This window comes from Loxodonta africana, chromosome 2, assembly GCF_030014295.1.
Source record: "Loxodonta africana isolate mLoxAfr1 chromosome 2, mLoxAfr1.hap2, whole genome shotgun sequence".
NCBI lineage: Eukaryota > Metazoa > Chordata > Mammalia > Proboscidea > Elephantidae > Loxodonta > Loxodonta africana.
Window position 1 is genome coordinate 116,324,031 of NC_087343.1, and position 20,721 is coordinate 116,344,751.

Below are 20,721 nucleotides of genomic sequence, written 5' to 3' on the forward strand. Positions count from 1 at the left end.
TACTTTTTAAAATTAAACATATAACTATTTAACTGCAAATATTTTGGGTTTTGCCCAAACCCATACCCACTGCCTTCAAGTGAATTTCGACTCATAGTGACCCTACAGGACAGAAGAGAATTGCCCCATAGGATTTCCAAGGCTGTAATCTTCACAGAAGCAGTCTGTCACATCTTTCTCCTGAGGAATGCCTGATGGGTTCTGACTCCCGATCTTTCTGTTAGTAGCTGAGCACTTTAACCACTGTGCCACCAGGCTCCTTTGGTTTTGCCCAGTTGGCCCAATTAAATATCTTTTTAAAGGGTCAACTATTGTAAAATTAATCCAAAGTGGTGGTGGGAAATTTTGCTGCAAAGATTAAGACTATATACATTATTAAAGATTTCTGTTGGATACCTGAGAAAACAAATTCACAGGAGTGTGCTGTAACCAATTATAACAGTCATTATTCCGTTCAAATCAATAAGTAGATTTTGTTCTCTTTCCTTAAAAACCTAACCAAACATTCCATTCACATTTTACATTTCCATAAGGACGGAGCCAAATGATCTGAAAAGTTTAATGAGAAACTGAAGAGGATTTTTAACTACCCAGTTTTAAAATTCTACTTTATGACAATCCTAGTATTAAAGGGCAGTTTACCATCTCCTGTATCCAAAACATATAAAACATGTTAACATAATTTAGCCTTTTCCAAAGAGAAATGAAGAGAATTCAAGCCACTCCTCCCTCCAAAAAATCTTGAGGTAAAAAGTGGTACACTACGACTGGCCTGTTCTTTTAAGTTTGAATGTCTGAGTTTATCAAATACACTGGAATGTGCTGTGTGCCCATCTTTACTACCATATTAATAAAAATTAATCAAAATGCCACTTAATCTAATCACTTCAATATCTTAAGGAATTACTGTATTGCTATACAGTCGATTTGATCAATCAACATGCTCTCAAGGAAAGAAAATACAAGCAAGCCTGGCTGAGGTAAAGTCTTTGGCTGATATTTTTTAACCAATATATAAGAGAATAAGGCATTAATTTCTTTTATAATACAAAGTGTCAATAAGTAAGTCCTCAAAATTTAAACTTCCAGATTACCCTTTTGCCAAGAAAGGAGGTCTGGAACAGAGGAGAGACTGTAACCATTAATCATTCATCAGGCAGAGAAAACAAGTAACATAAACTTAAAAAGTTTTAAACTTAAAATTAACACAGAGCAAGCTCATTCCCTTGAAAAATCTTAACTTCCAAGTTAGCAAGCAAGAGAACTTGCTTGTGTGTGAAACGGCACAGGAGCAACAAAGATATTCTGCATTCCAGTGAACATAAATAAATATTAAAGCACTGTACTTTTAAGGGAAACAGGTTATGTAAAGTGGTGCTCTTTCAAATAATTTTGGAATTACTAAAACCAACATTTTCACTGCTACTGGCCAAGTTCTGCCCTCACAAAGTTTCTGGGTACAGCACATAGGATCTTTGATACTTTCCCTTATGAATTACCTTTTTTTTTTTTTGAGGGGGGCAGCAAACGTGAGGTTTATACCTTCAGGAGTAAAACAATATTATAAAATAATTACGTAAGTGTATGATTGCAATTTTGAAACAACTAACAGGCACATTTGATATTCACCCTAAATAACTATAAACATATGAAGTAAAACCTGCTTTGAATAACCACCAGACAATTCCCCAGGAGAGTGGCACTTTAAGAGTTACGTGTTACTCCAGATTTCAATTCATTAAAAGATGTGTTCTTTGACAAATTTTGTCTCCTTTCTCAGCTAGATGCTGTTATGATCTATTTATGGTCCTAATATTAATGTGTGTGTAATTAATACGTGCTAAGTTTAAAAGGAGTCCCTAGCAAAATTTTTTAAACACAGGGGTGTCAAGAAACTAAATCCTGTTTTTTCTGGCAGTGGGATTCAGAAGAATCCAAGGATCTGAGGGACAGCCAGGCTGTCTATAAGGAGCAGCCCCAGACAGAAATTGATTTGTTTCAACAAGCTCCTCACCGGAAATACAAGCATTCTCCAAGAGGGTGTCTGTATTCATTAATTTCTCTTTTGAGATGGAGATATGTCATTATATCTACGAACTGCAAAGTAGAATATTAGGGTTTTAAAGAGGAAATAATACAGAACAGACAAACAAAGACGGGGAGAGAGGGCACTAAAAATAAACTTGACCAATTTTACAAAGGAGATTCTAAGTTCCTTCCCAGCTGACACACCTTTCAAGTGTCACTCTTCCCAGTCTTGTAGAAATGACAAGATAAAACCTAAAACGCCAATCTTTAAAAGAAAACCCAATGTAAGTATACAAAACAAACCCATCAGGGGCAACATATTTTACAAAATAATACAACTCAGTCTTTCTTTTAAAAGGTCACATTTTCTTTAATGCTTTGCAAGTAAGTTTTTATTGGTAAAAATGTATTTTCTACACAACTTCCAAGAATATACAGAATTACATACTGAGCTATACTTGTATCAACTGAGGTGACTTCTTAGTCTCTATTCTTTCTATATCAGTTTTATGGCCATTTTTAAAGTACTGTCACATATACACTTTAAATTTTCATAAATCTGAGGGAGACATTCTTTTTACTGTAGTCAATTTATTTATTAGGTTAAGAAACTGAGACTCAGATTCATTACTACAAATGGCATACTTACACCCAACTAGAACTGAAAATTAATCTGAAACACAACAACAAAAAAAGGTTAACAAAAACAACTGAAAAATCTGATCTGTTATATTTTAATATCTCACTCTCTGAGCCCGTGCCTATACAACTCTCCGACACATCTGAAAATATTTATCCAAAACAGTTGCTATAAAAAAAAATCCAAAACAAAAAAAGTACACGAATTCAATGTTTTTACTTTAAGTAGTTAAAATAATCTATGTATGTGCATATATCAGTGTACCTAAGAACTTGTTTACAACCAATTAACTTGATAATAAATCACTGTTAACAACCTCCAGTTAAATAAAATCTATTCAATGTACTTACTTTCCTTAAATGGGGGGGGGCAATAATTAGAACCACGGAACATCACCCACTTTACCCTATAACAAGGTAATGACTGTAAATCCTAGGACAACTCTCTATCAACCCTATTTTGAAAAAGTCATTCCTTAGAGATATGCAAATGACTTTATTTTAATCAATGGATATATTCCATTTCTAAATTTAACAATCTTCTAAGCATACAGCATATTTCTCCTTTAGGAACCGCTTAAGTTCACACATAGTCACAGAAGATTCTTTCATTTCTGTATCTATGAGACTCATAAAACTAGAAACCCTAAGTGGGTGTCACCTTAAAGCCACTGTCTAAGAAAGCTTATTCACACCGCAGTAAGCATAATCATAAACCTCCCAGGAAAAAACAGACGAAAACACTAATGTCTTAATATACCATTCTCAACAATATTCATAGTTCTTATGAAATGTTTCCTAATGTCTTAATTTAAAAATGGAAAAAAATGGAATTTAAAAATTTTTATCAACAATTTTCAAATGAAAAAATATGTTTCCATTTTATAACTGACTATAAAAAGTAATAATAAAAATTGTTATAAAAATAAAAGGGGATACTTTAATGAATTGAGTGCTCACCTTCCCCTCCCTTTTTGTTTCTTGTCATAAACATATACCTGCTTTACAGTACGAACTATTTCATCTTTGTTTCATAGAGATGTATTTCAGTTAAATAAGTCTATTTGCTGGTGCTTTCAAAGACTAAAATTCACTCAGGAGATACGCAGTATTATAATTATATACACAGAGTGAAGAACAGTGAAAAAAAAAATAGGTAAGCAGGTAGGACAATCTTCTGAATTTAACTACTTCCATTCCCTACTTGAAAACCCTGGCCATAGTGATTAAGAGCTATGGCTGCTAACCAAAAGATCAGCAGTTCAAATCCACCAGCGCTCCTTGGAGACTCTACGGGGCAGTTCTACTCTGTCCTTTAGGGTCACTGTAAGTTGGAATCGACTCAACAGCAGTGGGTTTTGGTTTTACTCCCTACTTGTTCACAGAAGCATCACATAATATCTGCTTTGCAAAGTTAAGTCTGATATATATACTGTGAAAAAGCAGAAACATGTACAGGCTACATATTACCTAGACTCTACAGCAACAGAGATTTCTCACTAAGGACACTAAAATCACAGAACTTTAGGGCAGAAAAGCATTTTTCAAGTCTTTATAACTCCACTGGAAATGGAGGCTTCGGAAAGCTATCCATGAGAGAAAGCCAGTGAAGGCAGAAAAACTGTTAGTCATCTTATATACTGAGAGTAAAATGAACATTTTGGGTTCATTTAACCATACGGATTTAAATTGGAAAGTGTTAAAAATCTGTTTATAAGGCATAATTCTGGCATTGCCACATAAAATACATCTGGGGAGGGTTTGCAAATAAACATGCTTAGACATTTACGGCAGGATCCTCCTTCAACATTTTGGACCAGGGCAACAATTTTGTTCTAGTAGAATTTGTCTATAGAAAGTGACACTTGGAACAAAATTCTTACCGGATTACCTTTGCTAGTGGTTTATTTTTAATGACACGTAAACCTCAATGTAAAAACCTATATTATTTGTCTGAGATTTGGGGGGAAGTGGCTGCCAATAAAGACTACTAGGTATTCCAGGGTTCTAAATAACACTTTCATTCAAGTAAATATTGCGCCCTGTTAGAGATTACAGAACTATATAGAGAGTTCAGGGCAAATACAACCCAAAGTTCTTGATAAGGAGCCAGAAGCAATCTCTCTCCCAAGTGAATTCCTCCTTGCTCAAACTGTGGTGCCTGGGCCAGCAGCACTGGTATCATCTGGGAGCTTGTTAGAAATGCAGAATGTCAGACCCATCCCAGGTCTACTGAATTAAAATCTGAATTTCAACCAGATCCTCAGGGGGGTTATGTGCACATTAGAATGAGAAGCAGTGAGCTAGAAATCCCTAATTGAATGTTTCATGATGGCAGGGTTGTCTATACTGTTTACTCCAATATCTTGAGTGCCGAGGAAAATACCTGGCACCCAGTGGACACTAGATAATTTTGTCAAATAAATGAATCTATCTGTGAAAATTTCTTATGGAATTTTCTATTCTATACTGTGATTATATATAAAAAACTATCATGTCCACACAAAACTCTAAATTCCTTAAGGGTGCAGATGTTGTCTTATTCATCTTTGAATGCCCTGTATGTCTCCCAGTTTTTAATATATAATATCATTCAATAATAAATATTTTACCAAATTTAAGTTTCAGATATTCAATATAGGAATATATTCCTGTTAGATATATTAGCTAGAATACATTTTTATTGTGAAAATTTTGGAAAGATGTTAAAAATCAACATAGAATTCCTGAATCCATCTATTTGGCTTTGGGTTTACATACAGAAAGTTCACCCAAGTAACTGAAATGCTAATGGAAACACTATATAGGGCTAAGTCCCAACTCTACGTGGAACCAGAGAATGGGAAAGGCATGAACCACAGAACAGGAAAGGCATGAATGTTTGAAATCCAAAATTGATCCTAAAACCTCCTGTAACTCAATAGCTTCAAAGTCTTTTCTTACCAAATCCTGTAACAAACCTGTTATAATTTTCAGGAATATCAGTTTTTAGTTTTCTTTTCTCAAATCTACCTACCGCCCAGAGAGAGTGAAATCACCAAAGCCATCCAAAGAAAAAGATAGCAATAGAGAGACTCAATAAGTGAACTAAATGATTTAGCCCAGAAATAACCAGAGAGCAACACAAAGCTCTAAGACTATCTAAAGAAATAATAATTTGTAAGAGAGATAACTGTAAGAAATACTAAGATGATAATAGCATGGATGTATTGATAATAAGATCATACCCAAAGTATTACTCAAAATAATGAGATATTCAGAAATCATAAATACTGCTGGTGCTCTTAGTCCATATTATAAAAGTCCACGTTATAAAGAAAGGAGGGATACTAAAGAAGCTAGCCCCTCTCCAAACAACTGCCTTTTTTTTTTTTTAATTTACTGAATTATAGTCTTTTACTTTATTTTATTTTTTTGCTTCAGGGAGTCTAGAGTCAAGCCACTACATGTGTCTGACCCTGTATGTACATATCCACATGGAATATCCCATATATACATATGCATGTGCATACACACACACACCCCACACACACTCTGTCCTGCTGTTGTTTTCCCAAGAGTATAGTTGACAATGGTGATAGCAGAGTGTGTAATTAGTTTTCACTGTTCCCCTGACAGCTATACTTCCATACAAGACCTTTTTCTTTTAATGTTGTAAACGCAATGGAAAAAATACACTAATAACAGGCATTTAATTATGGGTCCAGCAACTATAGTGGGAACGTTGCCAGAAAAGACTGGAACCTCTGGGATAGCAAAAATACTATCTGCAGGAGGAAATAAAGTTTCGTTCTGCAGTTACAGTAATGCTCAAAATATTAATGCCAGGCATGTGATGAAAAATTTTAGATTTTTTCCCAAGTCTGCAATTAGAGTCACTAAGGTATACATACAATGCTACACCAGTACGAAAATCAAAGAATACAATTATCATACCTGTAATAAAATATTGATAAGAATAAAGGCATTGCTTATTAATAAGGGAAATACTCTTCAGAATAGCTATGTTTTTTGTTTTTTTTGCTTTGTTTTCCACAAGCCTAAAAAATGAGCACCTGTTATGTCAAATATCTGGGTATTAGATTCCCTGAGCTTACTTTAACTGGTTTTATACAGTTTTTAAAAAAAAGCATCCCCAAGTTGCTGTCATGGCAGACACCAGATCTGTCATTGAGGCCCTTTCTTGCCTGATTAATTAGTAATTGGGAGACACATTTTGGCAGCTTTCATTTCCCTATTATTTTCTTTAGTTTGACACAAAACCCTGTCAGAAGGACCACAATTTGAACTGTACCCCTCTTAGTGCTGGGTCACTAAATTTTAATAAATGGAGCCCCTGCCAGAAAACTACCAAAATAGGCATAAAAGTTTATTGAAGCAGTAACAGTAAACAAATATATGAAGAAAACACTGAATGCCACAGTATCTAAAACATTAATGGTCTGTCTGAACCCAGGGGTTATTGGCAAGATTGCAGAGCAGAGAATAAAAGAAAAGGCCTTTAACAAAACCACTGCTTTCATGTGTCTTACAAAAAAAAAAAAAGCACTAGCTAACTCAAGCAGGCAAACACTTTGCTGCAGCAGAACTATGCGTCTGAATCTCCCTTAACCTCCTCCATTCTCCCAACCTGATGAATAAAATTATTGGGAAGCAAAGATTAATAGTGACTGCATGGACAGAGTCACAAAAGCTCTGGCTGAGCCCAACAAAGAAACATTTTTCTTAGAAGGTAAGGTGAGGAACTTAAAATTGGAGCTGATACTTCGGAGAGCTGCAAATAGCTACAGAATCAGTTTCAGGTTTTCCATCTCAAAGTATCAGTCACTTCAAAAAAGCATCCTGCTACGATGGTGGCTCAGGACACTTGTGTGCCAGGGCAGTGGCCATGCTGTGCGTGTCAGAGGTCACCGATTCCACATGCCGACATCTGTCTGCATTTTCTTGCCCTGAAACAATAGAAGGGGAACTAGACTCATTTGCTCCCACTTTGTTTAACCTAATTGTTAAACACAAAGGATAATTTTCCCGTTTTTAGAGTTATTTTTCCTTTTCCCCAATCCCATTTGTCTCCATAAAATTAAACACTAGAAAAAACTTAACCAAAAGGCTAAGTCCCCTAAACATTCAGTTCAGTAAGGCGACAAAGTCATATGTCTATGACACATGAAACATGGAGTTTCAAGCCCACCATCAAAATCTAGATGACAATTTGCACTATAATTACCCAAACAAAATAAGCCAAAACTTGATGTTATTCAAGCCACAACACTGCATTTTTAATAGAAGAAAGTATTTTCATAATATGTATTTTCAAAATAGGAAGCAGGAACACTAATTGTTAATTATGGCTTTTACATAGACAAATTACTGACAAAACTTAAAATGGAAATTCTGACAGCTTGAAACAGCAAGAAAAAACAAAAGGTATTTATTAATTCACTTAAAACCAAAGGATCACTTTGAGCACTGAGCTATTTGAATCTTCCCCACCAGCCAGTCAAAAGAAAAGTAGATGATGAATATCAGAGGAAGGTTTTTTGGGGTACAAAAACTGTCAGCTTATACCTGGCTTTTACTCAGGAGCCCATGAGATGTATATCTGCTCTGAAAACATGCATTTTATTTATCACCTTTACGTTGGATCTACGATAACCAAAGAACCTACTGGTAATGAATTGAAGCAATCTGTAACATACATAGTATTCATCTGTGCCCAGTCTCATCAGACTGCCTGAGTCAAGTTACTTTTGAAATTAATCTTAAGAAAGCACTGCTTTTACTGGAGTACATGGGAATAATGTTCCCAGACATCATCAAGCAGATACAGTAGCAAGAAGTGTAGCATAAATTCTTGGTAAAGTTTACCAGGCCACATGTCCTTCCAAATGTATCCAGATTCCAGAAACACAAAACATAGTGGAAAATATAGCAGACTCAGTTGATACATATTCTCATAATTCTTAGTAACAAAAACGAATTCATTTCCAAAATAATTTTCTGTAAGAACTCACAAGAAGGGCTTGGTAATAAGCCAGTGAGAGCCGGGGGGCTCTGATTGCATCTATTGCCTCTTAAAGCACTCAAATGCTTTAATTGCAGAAGAGTCCCAATACCGCTAAGCAATTTAGGGGGAAAAATATTCAATAAAAAGTACAACTTAGTATGATCAGAGAAAGAAAATCAGGATTTGAAGGGATAAGAGTGAGGGCTATTATATTATTTTGAAATTAACAGTAAATGATAAGCTTCAGAGAAAAACATGTATGTAAACATGGTACAGCCCAACATTTAGCATTAAGGTTTCATATGCCTAGTTTAAATATACTATTATGAAGTTAAAACGCCTTTTTCTTTCTCAACTAAATACAAGAAGACAGCATTTTAGTGAGCGTACAAATTACTAAAGATAGAGCTTTAAATGTACAGCGCTGCCAAAATGATTAAAAAGTGGTTTAGTCCTTTCCTATCGTCCATATTCATTTCCGGACCATTTTCATGAAAGAAATAAAATCGGTCTTAAAACAAGATGGCTGCTTCTAGGAAGAGGGGGAAAAAAAAAAAAAGAACGCTGATATAAAGGAAAACCAAAAGGCTATTTTTTCTAAGTTGAGAAATAAGGACTTTTTTTTTTTTTAACTTCCAACTATGTGTTCATGTACTTCTTCAAGGAAATCCACAGATTATATTGTGCAGTTATTTAAAAATCATTCATAGCGAAGCAATTACAGAAGGCCCATCTAATCTTTGCATACTAATAACATGGTTGTTCAATGCATATACACGGCACTATCACACGGTCAAAGATCCCGCTTACATTTCATACCAGAATCATGATCATCAGTCATGAAAATCAGGTCACTTGATAAAGTAATAGAAGTAATAATACTGATCTCTATGTCTCTTAAAGAATCCAACTGTAAAAATGTCCAGTAATATCCTGTTACAAATAAATCAATTACATTTGGATTTCTAAGAATAAATATCCTAGAAATTTAACTGTTTGACAAGTGCTCCCTAAACTGCACTCTCCTGACCTTCCCTGAAACAAATGATGGATAAATTCTAGGACATACATATAAAACTTAAGGCATTTTCCTTAGAAAAAATTTGAATTTTGAAAAAAAATCAATATTTTTAAAAATCACTCAAACCTATTTTTATTCCTCACTTGAGTAGAAAATAAAACCTGACAGTAACATTTTCTTCAACCTGTCAGCTGTCAGTTGTATGAAGGATTTTCTACAGATGACAAAGGTTTATTTTTCCCTATTGAAAATGATAGAATTCTACCTGAGTGAAAGCTGAGCTAACCATCACTGCAGTACAGTACTGTCTCTCCGCGACTAGTTAAAACTAGTTTAAAATTGTTTTTACTGAAATCTATAGTTCATCGTTTGAAAACTACGTTCAGACACTTCAAAACCAAGAGTCTACAACACCACAAATTTTTAGATTAGGGACTAATATACAAATATCAGTACCTTACAATAAATCCTTCAGAAAGTACAATAAGGGGTACCGATTATCACAAACCATAAAATATGAACAGCTTTTTTCTTTTTTTTTACTCAAAACTATGCATAATAGTTGCAGTAGCAAGAAAAGTTGCAACATTTTTTCATTTTAAACTAAGTCGTTCTGTGTCATTATGCTGTTTTATGACTACAGTCAGAAATTTTTTTTTTAATTTGTGATAAATTATATATGAAAAAAATTGGTCATTTTAACCATTTTAGGTATATAATTGAGTGGCATTAATTACATGCACAATGTTAGGCAACCATCACCACTAAACTTTTTCATCTCTCCAAACAGAAACTCTGTACCCATTAAGCAAGGATTCTGTTTCTCCCTCGACCCAGCCCCTGGTATCCTCTAATTTACTTCCGCCTCTATATATTATCCTATTTTACATATTTGATATAAGTAGAATCACATAATACTTGTATAACTATATTTTAAAACACAAATGCAGATGAATTTAAGAGAACACAGATCTCATAGTAGTGAGTAATATCCCATTCAGAGACACTGGAAGTTCAAATTAATCACAAGAAACTTTTCTACAAAAGAACTGAGAACAGAGGTTGAGAAGCAGACTAAAATATAAATCTAATAATATAAATCAGGCCCTTAAAAGAAACAATAATTTATTGATGTTTTGCTGTCTAAGACCACCATGGTAAGACAAATCACTAAACCTGAATATTAACACCTCATTTCTTACACTCCTTTTTGAGGTTTTTATACCTGAATATGCAAAAAAAAAAAAATTTTTTTTTTTTTTTTATGAAGGTGTCATCCATCACAAATGATCAGAAAGCAATTTTTTCCCAGTTCAGAAAACTGATCCTGACTGAGTAACCTGGGCAAGTGACAAGGGCCTTCCTCACTGTACTTAGAGAAATATAGGCTTCCCTTTCAACAGGAAAACTCTACTCAGGACTGCAATTTTAACCATTTGTATACTGTTTCTGAAAAGAAAATCGATAATATGGAATCAGGCAACATAACTGCCTAAAATAAAACATAGCTTTTTAAATCCTTATGGCTACTCAAGATTGTTCAAAGACAAATGTAAAAATGAAGAGGGTTGAGTGGTATCTTCTAAAAAATTATGAAGCAAGTGGCTTACGGGGGGGGGGGGGCAGGGATGCCAAGCAATAGACCAAACGCAACTACACACATGAAAAATTCTGTTCTCAACATGTTCTTGTGCTTTTTTTTTTTTTCTTTTTCATTTTATGGCTTAACATTTTCTCTCTCTTACAGGGATATCTTTTTGACATGTACTTCTCCCAAGACTGCAAAGGCCAGGACTCCTGAAGAACTAATTGTATTCATTCATTTTCTTGGCCCAGCATGGAGCTGGTAGCTTACTTGGTTCAGAGCAACAGGAGAGAAAAGGAGGCGCTCACCTTTATCTGTCCCTATCCAACAGAAACCAGGCCAGTGGGCAGAATGCAATGAAATGCCTGTTCAGAAAGCATCTTGAGAGATTAAATGGCAGGAAATTCAGGAAGTTAATTTGCCCCCAAATACCTAAATGCTCCTTCCAAACCTGATCTTCGGCCTTCAAAGGTAGAAGCCTCTAAAGCCCTTGAATATTCAATGAGACCAAACGTGGCAACAAGGTATTAATTCAGTGAGCCAATGGTTTAGCAAGCACCACTAAAATCAACTAACAGGGAGTAATGAACTATTGAAAACTCCCTCTGGTACATTTTAATCACAGCAAGTTTATTGATCTTGATCTCATACTGGGGAGCCTTGGTGGCACAGTGGTTAAGAGTTACAGCTGCTAACCAAAAGGTCAGCAGTTCAAATCTACCAGACGTTCCTTGGAGACCCTACGGGGCAGTTCTACTCTGTCGTACAGGCCTGCTGTGAGGTGGAACTGACATGACGGCAATGGGCTGGGTTTGGTTTTCCCATACTAGAAATGCCAAATTAGACTACATATCCAAACGTGCTTCATATAGCATGGATGTTCTACAACCATCTAAAAAATAACTGGCTATTTCTGATAGCTTATTAAGAACATACACAAACAATGCATAAATGGGTGTAATATAACATCTCAGTAACTAACTCTTCTTTTCAACATTCTACGACAAGCTGGCCAAAAATTAAGAAATATACTTCTCTTTTACAAATTTCTAGATAAAAAAAAAAAGAGAAAGGGGAGATTTGTTTCAGGTTTCCTGTAAATGAATAAAGAGAGCTCTGGTGGCACAGTGGTTAAAGCACTCAGTTGCTAACCAAAAGGTTGAAGGTTCAAACCTACCAGCCGCTCCACGGGAGAAATATGTAGCAGTCCGCTTCGGTGAAGATTTACAGCCTTGGAAACCTTATGAGGCAGTTCTACTCTGTCCTGTAGGGTCATTTTGAGTCAGAGTCAACTCCACAACAGTGGGTTTGGTTTTTTTGGCTTATAAATGAATAAGGGTAAAAACATGGGATACACATCTCAGGCATACTATTGTATTTTTTTCCTGGTATTTCTATAAATTCTGATATAAATATCAAAACAAAATTACCCAGCATATCCAATAAAAACAATACATTAAATTGAGGCTCATGATTAATAAAGTTAATAGATTCTAAGTACTGTCTTTTACTTAAAGAACATTTATGCTTCCAACACATAAAAATATTATCAAAAACACTTCAAAATTCTAAAAAGAAAGGAAATCCTTTACAAGTCTGGCGATGAAAAACTCATTCAGCACCAAGATCAACTTTCCATCGTTCCCCAAAACAAATTCTTAGATTTAAACCCTGTTGATTTCATTTACTTGTCAGGGAAAAAAGACACGGTGCCAATATACTGGTATACATATATCAACACACGCTGACGGCTCAGATTTTCAGAAAAGAAAAAACTGAATTTTGCAATAGGACAGAGACTAAAAGAATATGATTAGGGAAAAAAAGTTACTGCCTCTCTCTACTTATTCGCATACATACATGACCTGTGCTGCCAGGAAAATTTGGGAGTGCTGACCTAGAATTCACATTACTTTCACAACTCCAAGATTACATGCTAACAAAACTAAATGGTGTCAATTACCTGCTACTCTAATATGAAATGTTTAATTTACAAGTCCCTACAAATATTCAAAAAAGGCCAAAGAAAACATATGATTAGGTTAACGTTGTGTAAATCCCTCATGAATTAAGAGATATTTTTTCCCTGAAGAGAGCACTCTAAACCAGTGACACTCAAACCTTCGCAGAAGCAAAGCACCAAATGAGGAGAATCAGTTTTCCTAAAGGTATATTTCTTATATTTGCTACTGTTTTGTTTTACTATTCCATCCAGGCATGCCAACCAGTAGGAGACACGTTTGAATTCAAGTTTTTCATTATAGACACAGTGTTTATAAGAATGTTCTCATTAGAAGAATCAAACTGTTCACAGTGTGATCAAGAGGGACGCTCTTAATATTGGGGCACCTCTATCTTTATAAGTATCGATACCAAGGGACATATTAAATAAGGATTTATTATTGAAAACCTTTTTAAAGTTACTTAAAAGCGTTTTAGAGTCTTAAAGAAATTAAGGACAAACAGCTATATTTTCCTTGATTTGGATTTCCATTACTTACAGTTACTTAATAACATTCCGGTTCAGAATTCAACTTCACATTTACAGGACCATTCTATTACTAGTTAGGTGAAACTCATACAACTTTTCAAATATTAAAAATAGAGAAGATGAATTCAGACAAATGTTCTCATATATTTCTCTTCAGATTAAATAACTCCTAAATGCTGTTTCACAGATCGGAGGCAACTGAACACAGAAAATTAGCTCGAGTCAACACCAAATGTTATCAGCATTTGAAAATTGAACGTCTACCTCCCAAAAGTACCTGGGAACATACATGTTAATAGTAAAACTACTCTGACAGAAAATAAATTTAGTATTTTTTTTCCCTCTGTGTACCTACATCTATGGATACTTGTATCAATGGAGAGTCAAGAACGAACCTCACAGTACCTGATAAAATCCTACAATTATACCAGTTACATAATAAGATATTTAAATGTGATGATCAAGATGTCACATATAATTCTGATTTTATCTAAACTTAATTTCAAATTGCAGTCCATTACGATAAGCTAAAGGTATTTACTTCACATAGAGAAGTATCAATTAGTTTCAGCTGAATGTGCCTATTAAACTTTCCTCTAATAAAAAAATTAAAAATCTACTTAATTCGCAACTGCTGTTGTACATTCTCTTCAAAAAGTTAAAGTTTTTATAACATATTACTAGTTTAGCAAAATAAAAGTTAGGCTTTATACAAAATCAAAAGGCATAGCTTTCTTACTTTAAAAGTGATAGCATATATGAAAAGGAAATGCAAAACATTTAATTTCTAAAATCTGGTAAACTCATTCAAACTTTTTGAAAGATTTCTTCACGGTTTTTGTGATGAACTTTTTTTTTTTAATTACCTATTTTGCATTGGCTCCTTTTAAATGAATCAAAAAAGTGCCATCTTATTCAGCATTCAGAGCTAAAACTGTCTACCAGTACATACTTTTGAAATTATATTATTTTTAAAAGTCAGTGTTACTGTGACAACATAGAAGTAAATGCACCCATAAACTCCAAAGAATACTAAATGTTTCAGCCGAATCTCTTGGGGGAGGGTGGACACGCCAGTCTTTCTTCAGACATAATCGAACTGATAATAATCAAATAGAAAGGTGCTCCCACAAACCACCAATTGCAATACTGAGTTACCAAGAATACTCTTGGTATTTTAAAATTCTACACATTAACTTTGTCTGGACAGGTTCAAAGCCACCATGGCATCCAGAGTAGAAGAGTTTTCTGCAGGCAAGGCAGATCTATTAAAAAACATGACCTGTGACAAAAATCAATGTGCTAATCTCAAACCAAACAAGAGTATCAAAAGCATAAAACAGAGATAACCTAAGATAAAATGTCCTCAGACTAGCTTGACAGGTTAAGTACGGGGGGGGGGTGTTAGGGAGGGGGGTGTTGCCGATCCTTTCTGTTTTAACCAAGGGAAAACTGGAACACCCAAGTATCCAAATAAATGAATGCCCATGAGAAAAGGAGCACACCATGAAGTTTGGGAATAAAAGACAACCAAGATCAAAATGTCCTAAACTCAACTAACCGGTTTTACTGTTGCTTTTTGTAATAAGGCACTAAGGTTTAGAAATATAAATTCCTCTGTTTCATATATGCTGTCTAATAAAGCCCAAAGGGGAATAAAACCAACCAACATAATGAGGCTTGCTTTTAACACCATCACAACTGGAAAGCTCGCTCTATTTGTCTTGTCAGCTTTAATAAAAGGCATCTCCTCTGGCGGGATGGCTTCTCTTTTCTCTTTTCCTAATAGTGGTAAGTAGCATGTCAAGTAAGAAATAGCTTCCCATCCCACCACCCACCTCCACAAGCCTTTTTTTTTTTTTTTTTTTTTTTGTCGTCTTAAACCAAACTTTCAGGGATACCTCTACTTTTGCTGGGCGGTCCATTTAGGTCTCCCGCTACCTAGGTGCAACTATCTTTCCTGGGTTAGCATTGCATGACAGAACCCCTTCTCTGTTCAGCAACCAGTGGACTGCTTGGGGGGAAAATCTGCCCATCTTCATCTGAGCTGACATACTTCAAGCCGGAGTCCCTCGCTAGCCTGCAGATTAAGGGAAGGCGGGAGGCCGGCGGGTGGTGAAAGGAGTTGGAGGCGCCTGCCTTTCCTCTCTCTTCCCAGGCGCGCTGGGCGCACAGCAATCACTGGACGCCTCTCCCCTCTCAACTTCCACTCCAGCCCAGGAAAAAACCCGTGGTCTTAGGTACAACTGGTGCTGCTTCGCACATCTGGAATCTGGCCTCGGTCCCGTGGAGGGAGAGTGATACGGCCCCGGGGGGCCGAGTGCTCGGCCTAGGCCCGGGGGCAAGTAAGGCTTGGAGCTGCTCCGGGCCGGAAGGTGCGCCAGGCACCCTGGACAATCTCCCCTCTCCGCGTCGCTGGTCCATGAACCCGGGATGTCGGCGGCCGGCCGAGGTCCAGCAGACGCGCTAGGGCTGCCCCAGGTGCCCATCTCCGGCCTCCCGCATATCGCACGCCCAGCAGGCTTCAGGAACGCCTGCAAAACGGTTCCAGGTAACCGAGTGCGTTTCTTTGGCTGCGCACTGCCGGTCCCTGGGCGAAGGGCTCCCACCTCTCCTCTCTGCTAACTCCACCAGCTTGCTCTGCACACATGACGTAACCCGACATTAGATCAAACTTTTGGCACCTTAAGCCACTGCAGGGAGGGGGGAATAAGGTGGAAGAATCCTCGCCACTACCTAGTGCACCGGGCCCAAACTGACCCAGGAGCCGGTTGATTTCCTTGCAGTTAAAGAGAAAAATAATAGCCTAAAGCTTCCGCTTCCCAGCACCCTCACTTCCCCCGGTCCGTGCGCTTTCCCTGCGCGAACCAGAAAAAAAGAAGGAAATTTTAAAAACAAAACGAGAATAACAAAAACTTCAGGGATATTTGGCGGGTTCTCCCCACAGTTCTTGAACACCCACGCTCCAGGAGGGCGCTCCAGCAGGGTGCACCCAAGGTGCCCCATGCCCCAGCCCTGCGCCTCGATCGGGAAGCCGGCCAGCCTGCCCGGGCAGGGAAGCGGAACAGTCCCAAATCCCCGGCGCCTGCCCTTTTCCGAATCTCGCCAGGTCCTGCAGACAGTCGGTCTGGGCAGCCCTGGGCACTCCCGGGGGCGCACGGCCTCTCCGCCGGGGCTTAACAAAGAGAGCGCGACGGGCGCGCCTCCCGCGGGCTCCCCGAAGCTATCAGCGCTCGAGCGACGCAGGCTCCGAGGGTGCGCGCCGCCGGCAGCCCATGCGCGCTGGTCCCGCCTGCTGCCGCCACCGTTCCTTCCACAGGGTCCCGAGGCCCCGGCAGCCTCGGCTCTCCGTCCCCCGCTGCCTTACCTGGGGTTGCTGCTGTTCCAGTAGACGGCGTAGCGGTCGGCAACGGCCTTTGAGCCCGGGTCCTGGGTGAACACACACATCCAGAGCACCAGAAACACCAGCGTCAACATCTCCACGTGCAACATCACGCCTGGCCAGCGGCGGAGCCCCCGACGCGCCACTCCGGGGAGAGAGCGGAATCCGGAGGAAGAGGAACGGGAAGAAAGGAGAACGGGCGCCAAATAAATATGAATAAATAGAAATAAAGGGAAGTAAGAAAATAAAGAAGCACACACCAAGCTGGGGAGGGGGAGGAGAGCGAGAAGAAAAGAAAGCAGTGGAGTGGGGGTAATAAAAACAAACTCGCACCCCCACTGGAGGGTTAAGGAGGAGAAAAGGAATCACAAGATGGAGAAAAGCGTGCGTGTGTGTGTACGTATGTGTGTGGTGGTGGCAGCGGCAACAGCGGGGGAACGGGTGCCAAGCTGTGTCTCAGGCTGCGGCTTCAGGCCGGTCACCCCGGGAGAGGGAGGTGCGCGCCGGGCCGGGCGGTGGCAGCGCGGGTTGGGGCAGGCGGCGGCGCGCGCTGCACAGTCACCGGGAGTTGCGCTTCGCGGCCGCGGGGAGACATACACCGGCCCGCCGGGCCCGGCTCAGCGTCAGTGCCGCGGGCTGCGCACGGCTCCGCCGCCACCCAAGGCCCTTGCACTGCGCCCCGCTTCTCTCCAAGTTACTTTAGCCGCCGGTGGGAAACTGTAGGAGGAGGGCGCCTTGTGGTTGGGGGGCTGCGCGCTTGGGGCCCCGAGAGTCTGTGAGCCCCTTTTCCTCGCCTCCTCTGCGCTCTGCCAGACGACCCCAGGAAATCTCGGAGGAGTTGTAGGTATTGCGGGTTCGGGGCGGTGTGCCGAGAAGGGTGGGTATCTGGGGCCACAAACGCAGCCCCGCCGGCGTCCTGGAACTGGTTAAGCGGCAGCTGCGCGGGCGAAGAACAGTCTTGCCTCTCAACCCTCAAAGAAAAGTTTGTCTCTCCGCGTCTTCCGGCAGGTCCCTCGGCAGAATCGGACTGCAGCGGCGGCGGGAGAAGACACTCCGGGCGTTGACAAAGCTTCAGCGGGGATTTCTCTTGTGTGCTTTTCCTAGCCGGGGCGTGGGTGTACGAGAGTGAAATGAAGAGCAGAGGTTACGAACCAGCCAGCGGGGCGGAGCTGAGATGCCCAAACCTGCAGGGTTGGAGAGCGGGAGGGGAAACAATCACTTTCAAATGGATCCCTCCAACTCCTGGATGGGCTGATGTCAGTCTCTGATCGCCTTCCGGGAGCGAGACGGAGCCCCCCAGACGCGGTGCCAAGAGCCCCGGGTGAGCTCTCAGAAGTGTCCCTGCGACTCCGACGGGTCCGGTCCCAAGCCTAGCAACTTGTAGAGATGCATCAATCAGTTTGAAATAAGAAAAGAGAAAAAAAGAGAGCGCGCGCAAGCGAGCGGCACCTCCCCGATGACTACATCAGAAAACCTTCCCGATCCTCCCGCAGCTGCTCCTCTTTCCCTCCTTAGAAACAGCAGCAACAAGAGGTGAACACCACGAACCAAATCCTAAAACCCCTACCCAGGCGGGAAAATAAACTTGGGTGCAGCCGAAGGAGCACGAGCAGCCCGGCAAGAATTGAAACGACTGGCTAGAAGTGAAAAGGGGTAAAAGTCAGTTTTGCAAAGAGGCGGAAAAAAAAAAAAAAGAGAGAGAAAAAATGCTTTATGGGAAAAATCTCCTCGGGCACGCCCCCTCGTTAATGACCTGCGTGTAAAGCCGACAGCAGCGGCGACCCAGCGGCAGCAGCAGGAGCCGCACGGCGGTTGCGGGGAGCGCGAGGCCGCGCGCGTGGACGTGGACGTGGGCGGCGCGGGACGGCTCCGCCCGGGCGTGTGTGCGCCGGGCGCGGGGTGCAGGGCGCTGGGCGGCGCGAGCGCGGGTGTAAGCTTCGGACCGAGCAGGGGGAGGTGCCGCCAGCCCGCGCCCAGCCAGCGCTGCCGCCGGGGCCCGGGTCATGTGGGCTGCTTTTTTTTTTTTTTTTTTTTTCCGTGCAGTTTACTTGGGAAAGGCGGGGTGGCTGGAGCAGCCAGTCAGGGAACGGCCTGCTGTTTGCTTACAGATTGGGGTTTTTTCCTCTCTCTTTACTCCAACCGGATTGGTTTGCTCCACGAGAAAGAGGCGTTTTCCTAATCTCCTCCCTTCCTCGTTTCCTCCCCCCCCACCCCCACCCCGGCCCCACCTTCCAGAAACCTGACTAATTGAATTACTGGGAGTGCCAAGGCGCCCTCTCCTCTGCCGAGCCCGTCAGCCACGCGTAACCCTTTGGATACTGAATTCCGTCTGAGCCGAGGAGTGATTTGACATCTTTTTACCTGAGAATGGGTCTTTAGATTTTAACAGAACTGGTTCCCACCCTGTAGTTGGAGAGCCGAAATCTATCACCGGGGCCTCTCAGGTGACATGAAGTCCCTGCAGACAGGCTGGAATGGAACCTCAGTGAGTGCGTGTTGTAAATCTCTGCCCTGTTTCTAACATCGCACATTGCCGGGCGTAGGGGTTGCCTGCAAACCTGAGCATCTTAGGCCTGTCAACCCTTCTCTTGTTGCCACGGATTTAAAGGTTCAAGAGCAGGAAGCAAGACTTTTCTTTAAAGTGATGCTCTAAAAACAATTTTTAAAATCATACACTTGAAAGTGATTACAATTCGATGCTAACCTTCAGCAGGGAGGGAATGGATGCGGTAGGCGAGCCCATGAGAAATACTTTACACCTTTTCCATTTCAATCCCGAGGTTGGTTCGCTGCCCACTCCCCAAAGAATAAATGCCTTTTAGGAACCCGGTGAGGGAAAAAACGGAGGGCGCGGGTGGGATGAAAAGGAGTTCCCATTTCCTTGAAAAGACCTCGCATTCTCGGACTTCCCGGGGCAGGTTGCTGCGCCTTGGCCGTCACCAGAGCGCGATCACCTGGCAGCGAGGAGGCCCCGGCGCCTCGGGACGCGTCCCCCTGTGCTCCTGCACCAGGAGAGCAAGCTGGGCGCCAGGCGCTGCGGGGCCATAAACCCCCGAGACCCGCCCTCGCGGGGCTCCGTGGTCTCCTGTCGGCCGTCGTAATGTTCTCCCTTGCTCTCTCCGGAATTTTGCTGCCTCAGCCCAGAAAGAAGACAGTTTAGTTTCACCTCGCAAACCTGCCTGTTCTCCCCTTAACTTATTAGCCCAATAAAATCAAATACCGTCTTCTTCCTCCACTTTCCAATCGGGATTTCCAGGCGCTTCGAAACTGTTTAGAAGCGTCCAGACGCCCTCCAGTGGTGGGCCTGCAGTCCGCACCCAGCGGGGGTATTGCCTGTAGCTCAGACCGGTTGAGTTTGACCGAGAATCTGGGTTCATGACCAATAAAGATTTGAGGGAAAAGGAACAATTCACATGGGTACAGGGTTACCCGGATGTTACATACTCTTACCTAAAAATTGAGTATTTTCTCAATTATAGGAATTTTTCCTACCTGAAAAAAAAGATCCAAAATTGTTCTAGGAAAGTAACTTCTGTTTTCTGACTAGATATAAATTACGGTCAGTAGA

At 40.6% G+C, this 20,721-nt stretch overlaps 1 protein-coding gene across 2 annotated transcripts in view; it reads right to left on the minus strand.

The window, feature by feature from the left end:
- Nucleotides 1–17,629, minus strand: part of EFNA5 (ephrin A5) — a 315,588-nt gene extending 297,959 nt beyond the window's left edge. For both annotated transcript variants that reach the window (XM_064274702.1, XM_003405004.4), the window contains exon 1: nt 17,139–17,629. In XM_064274702.1, the coding sequence (XP_064130772.1) occupies nt 17,139–17,263 (125 nt within the window). In that variant the 5' untranslated portion in view covers nt 17,264–17,629. The remainder of the gene's footprint in view (nt 1–17,138) is intronic.
- Between the last annotated feature and the right edge of the window lie 3,092 nt (nt 17,630–20,721).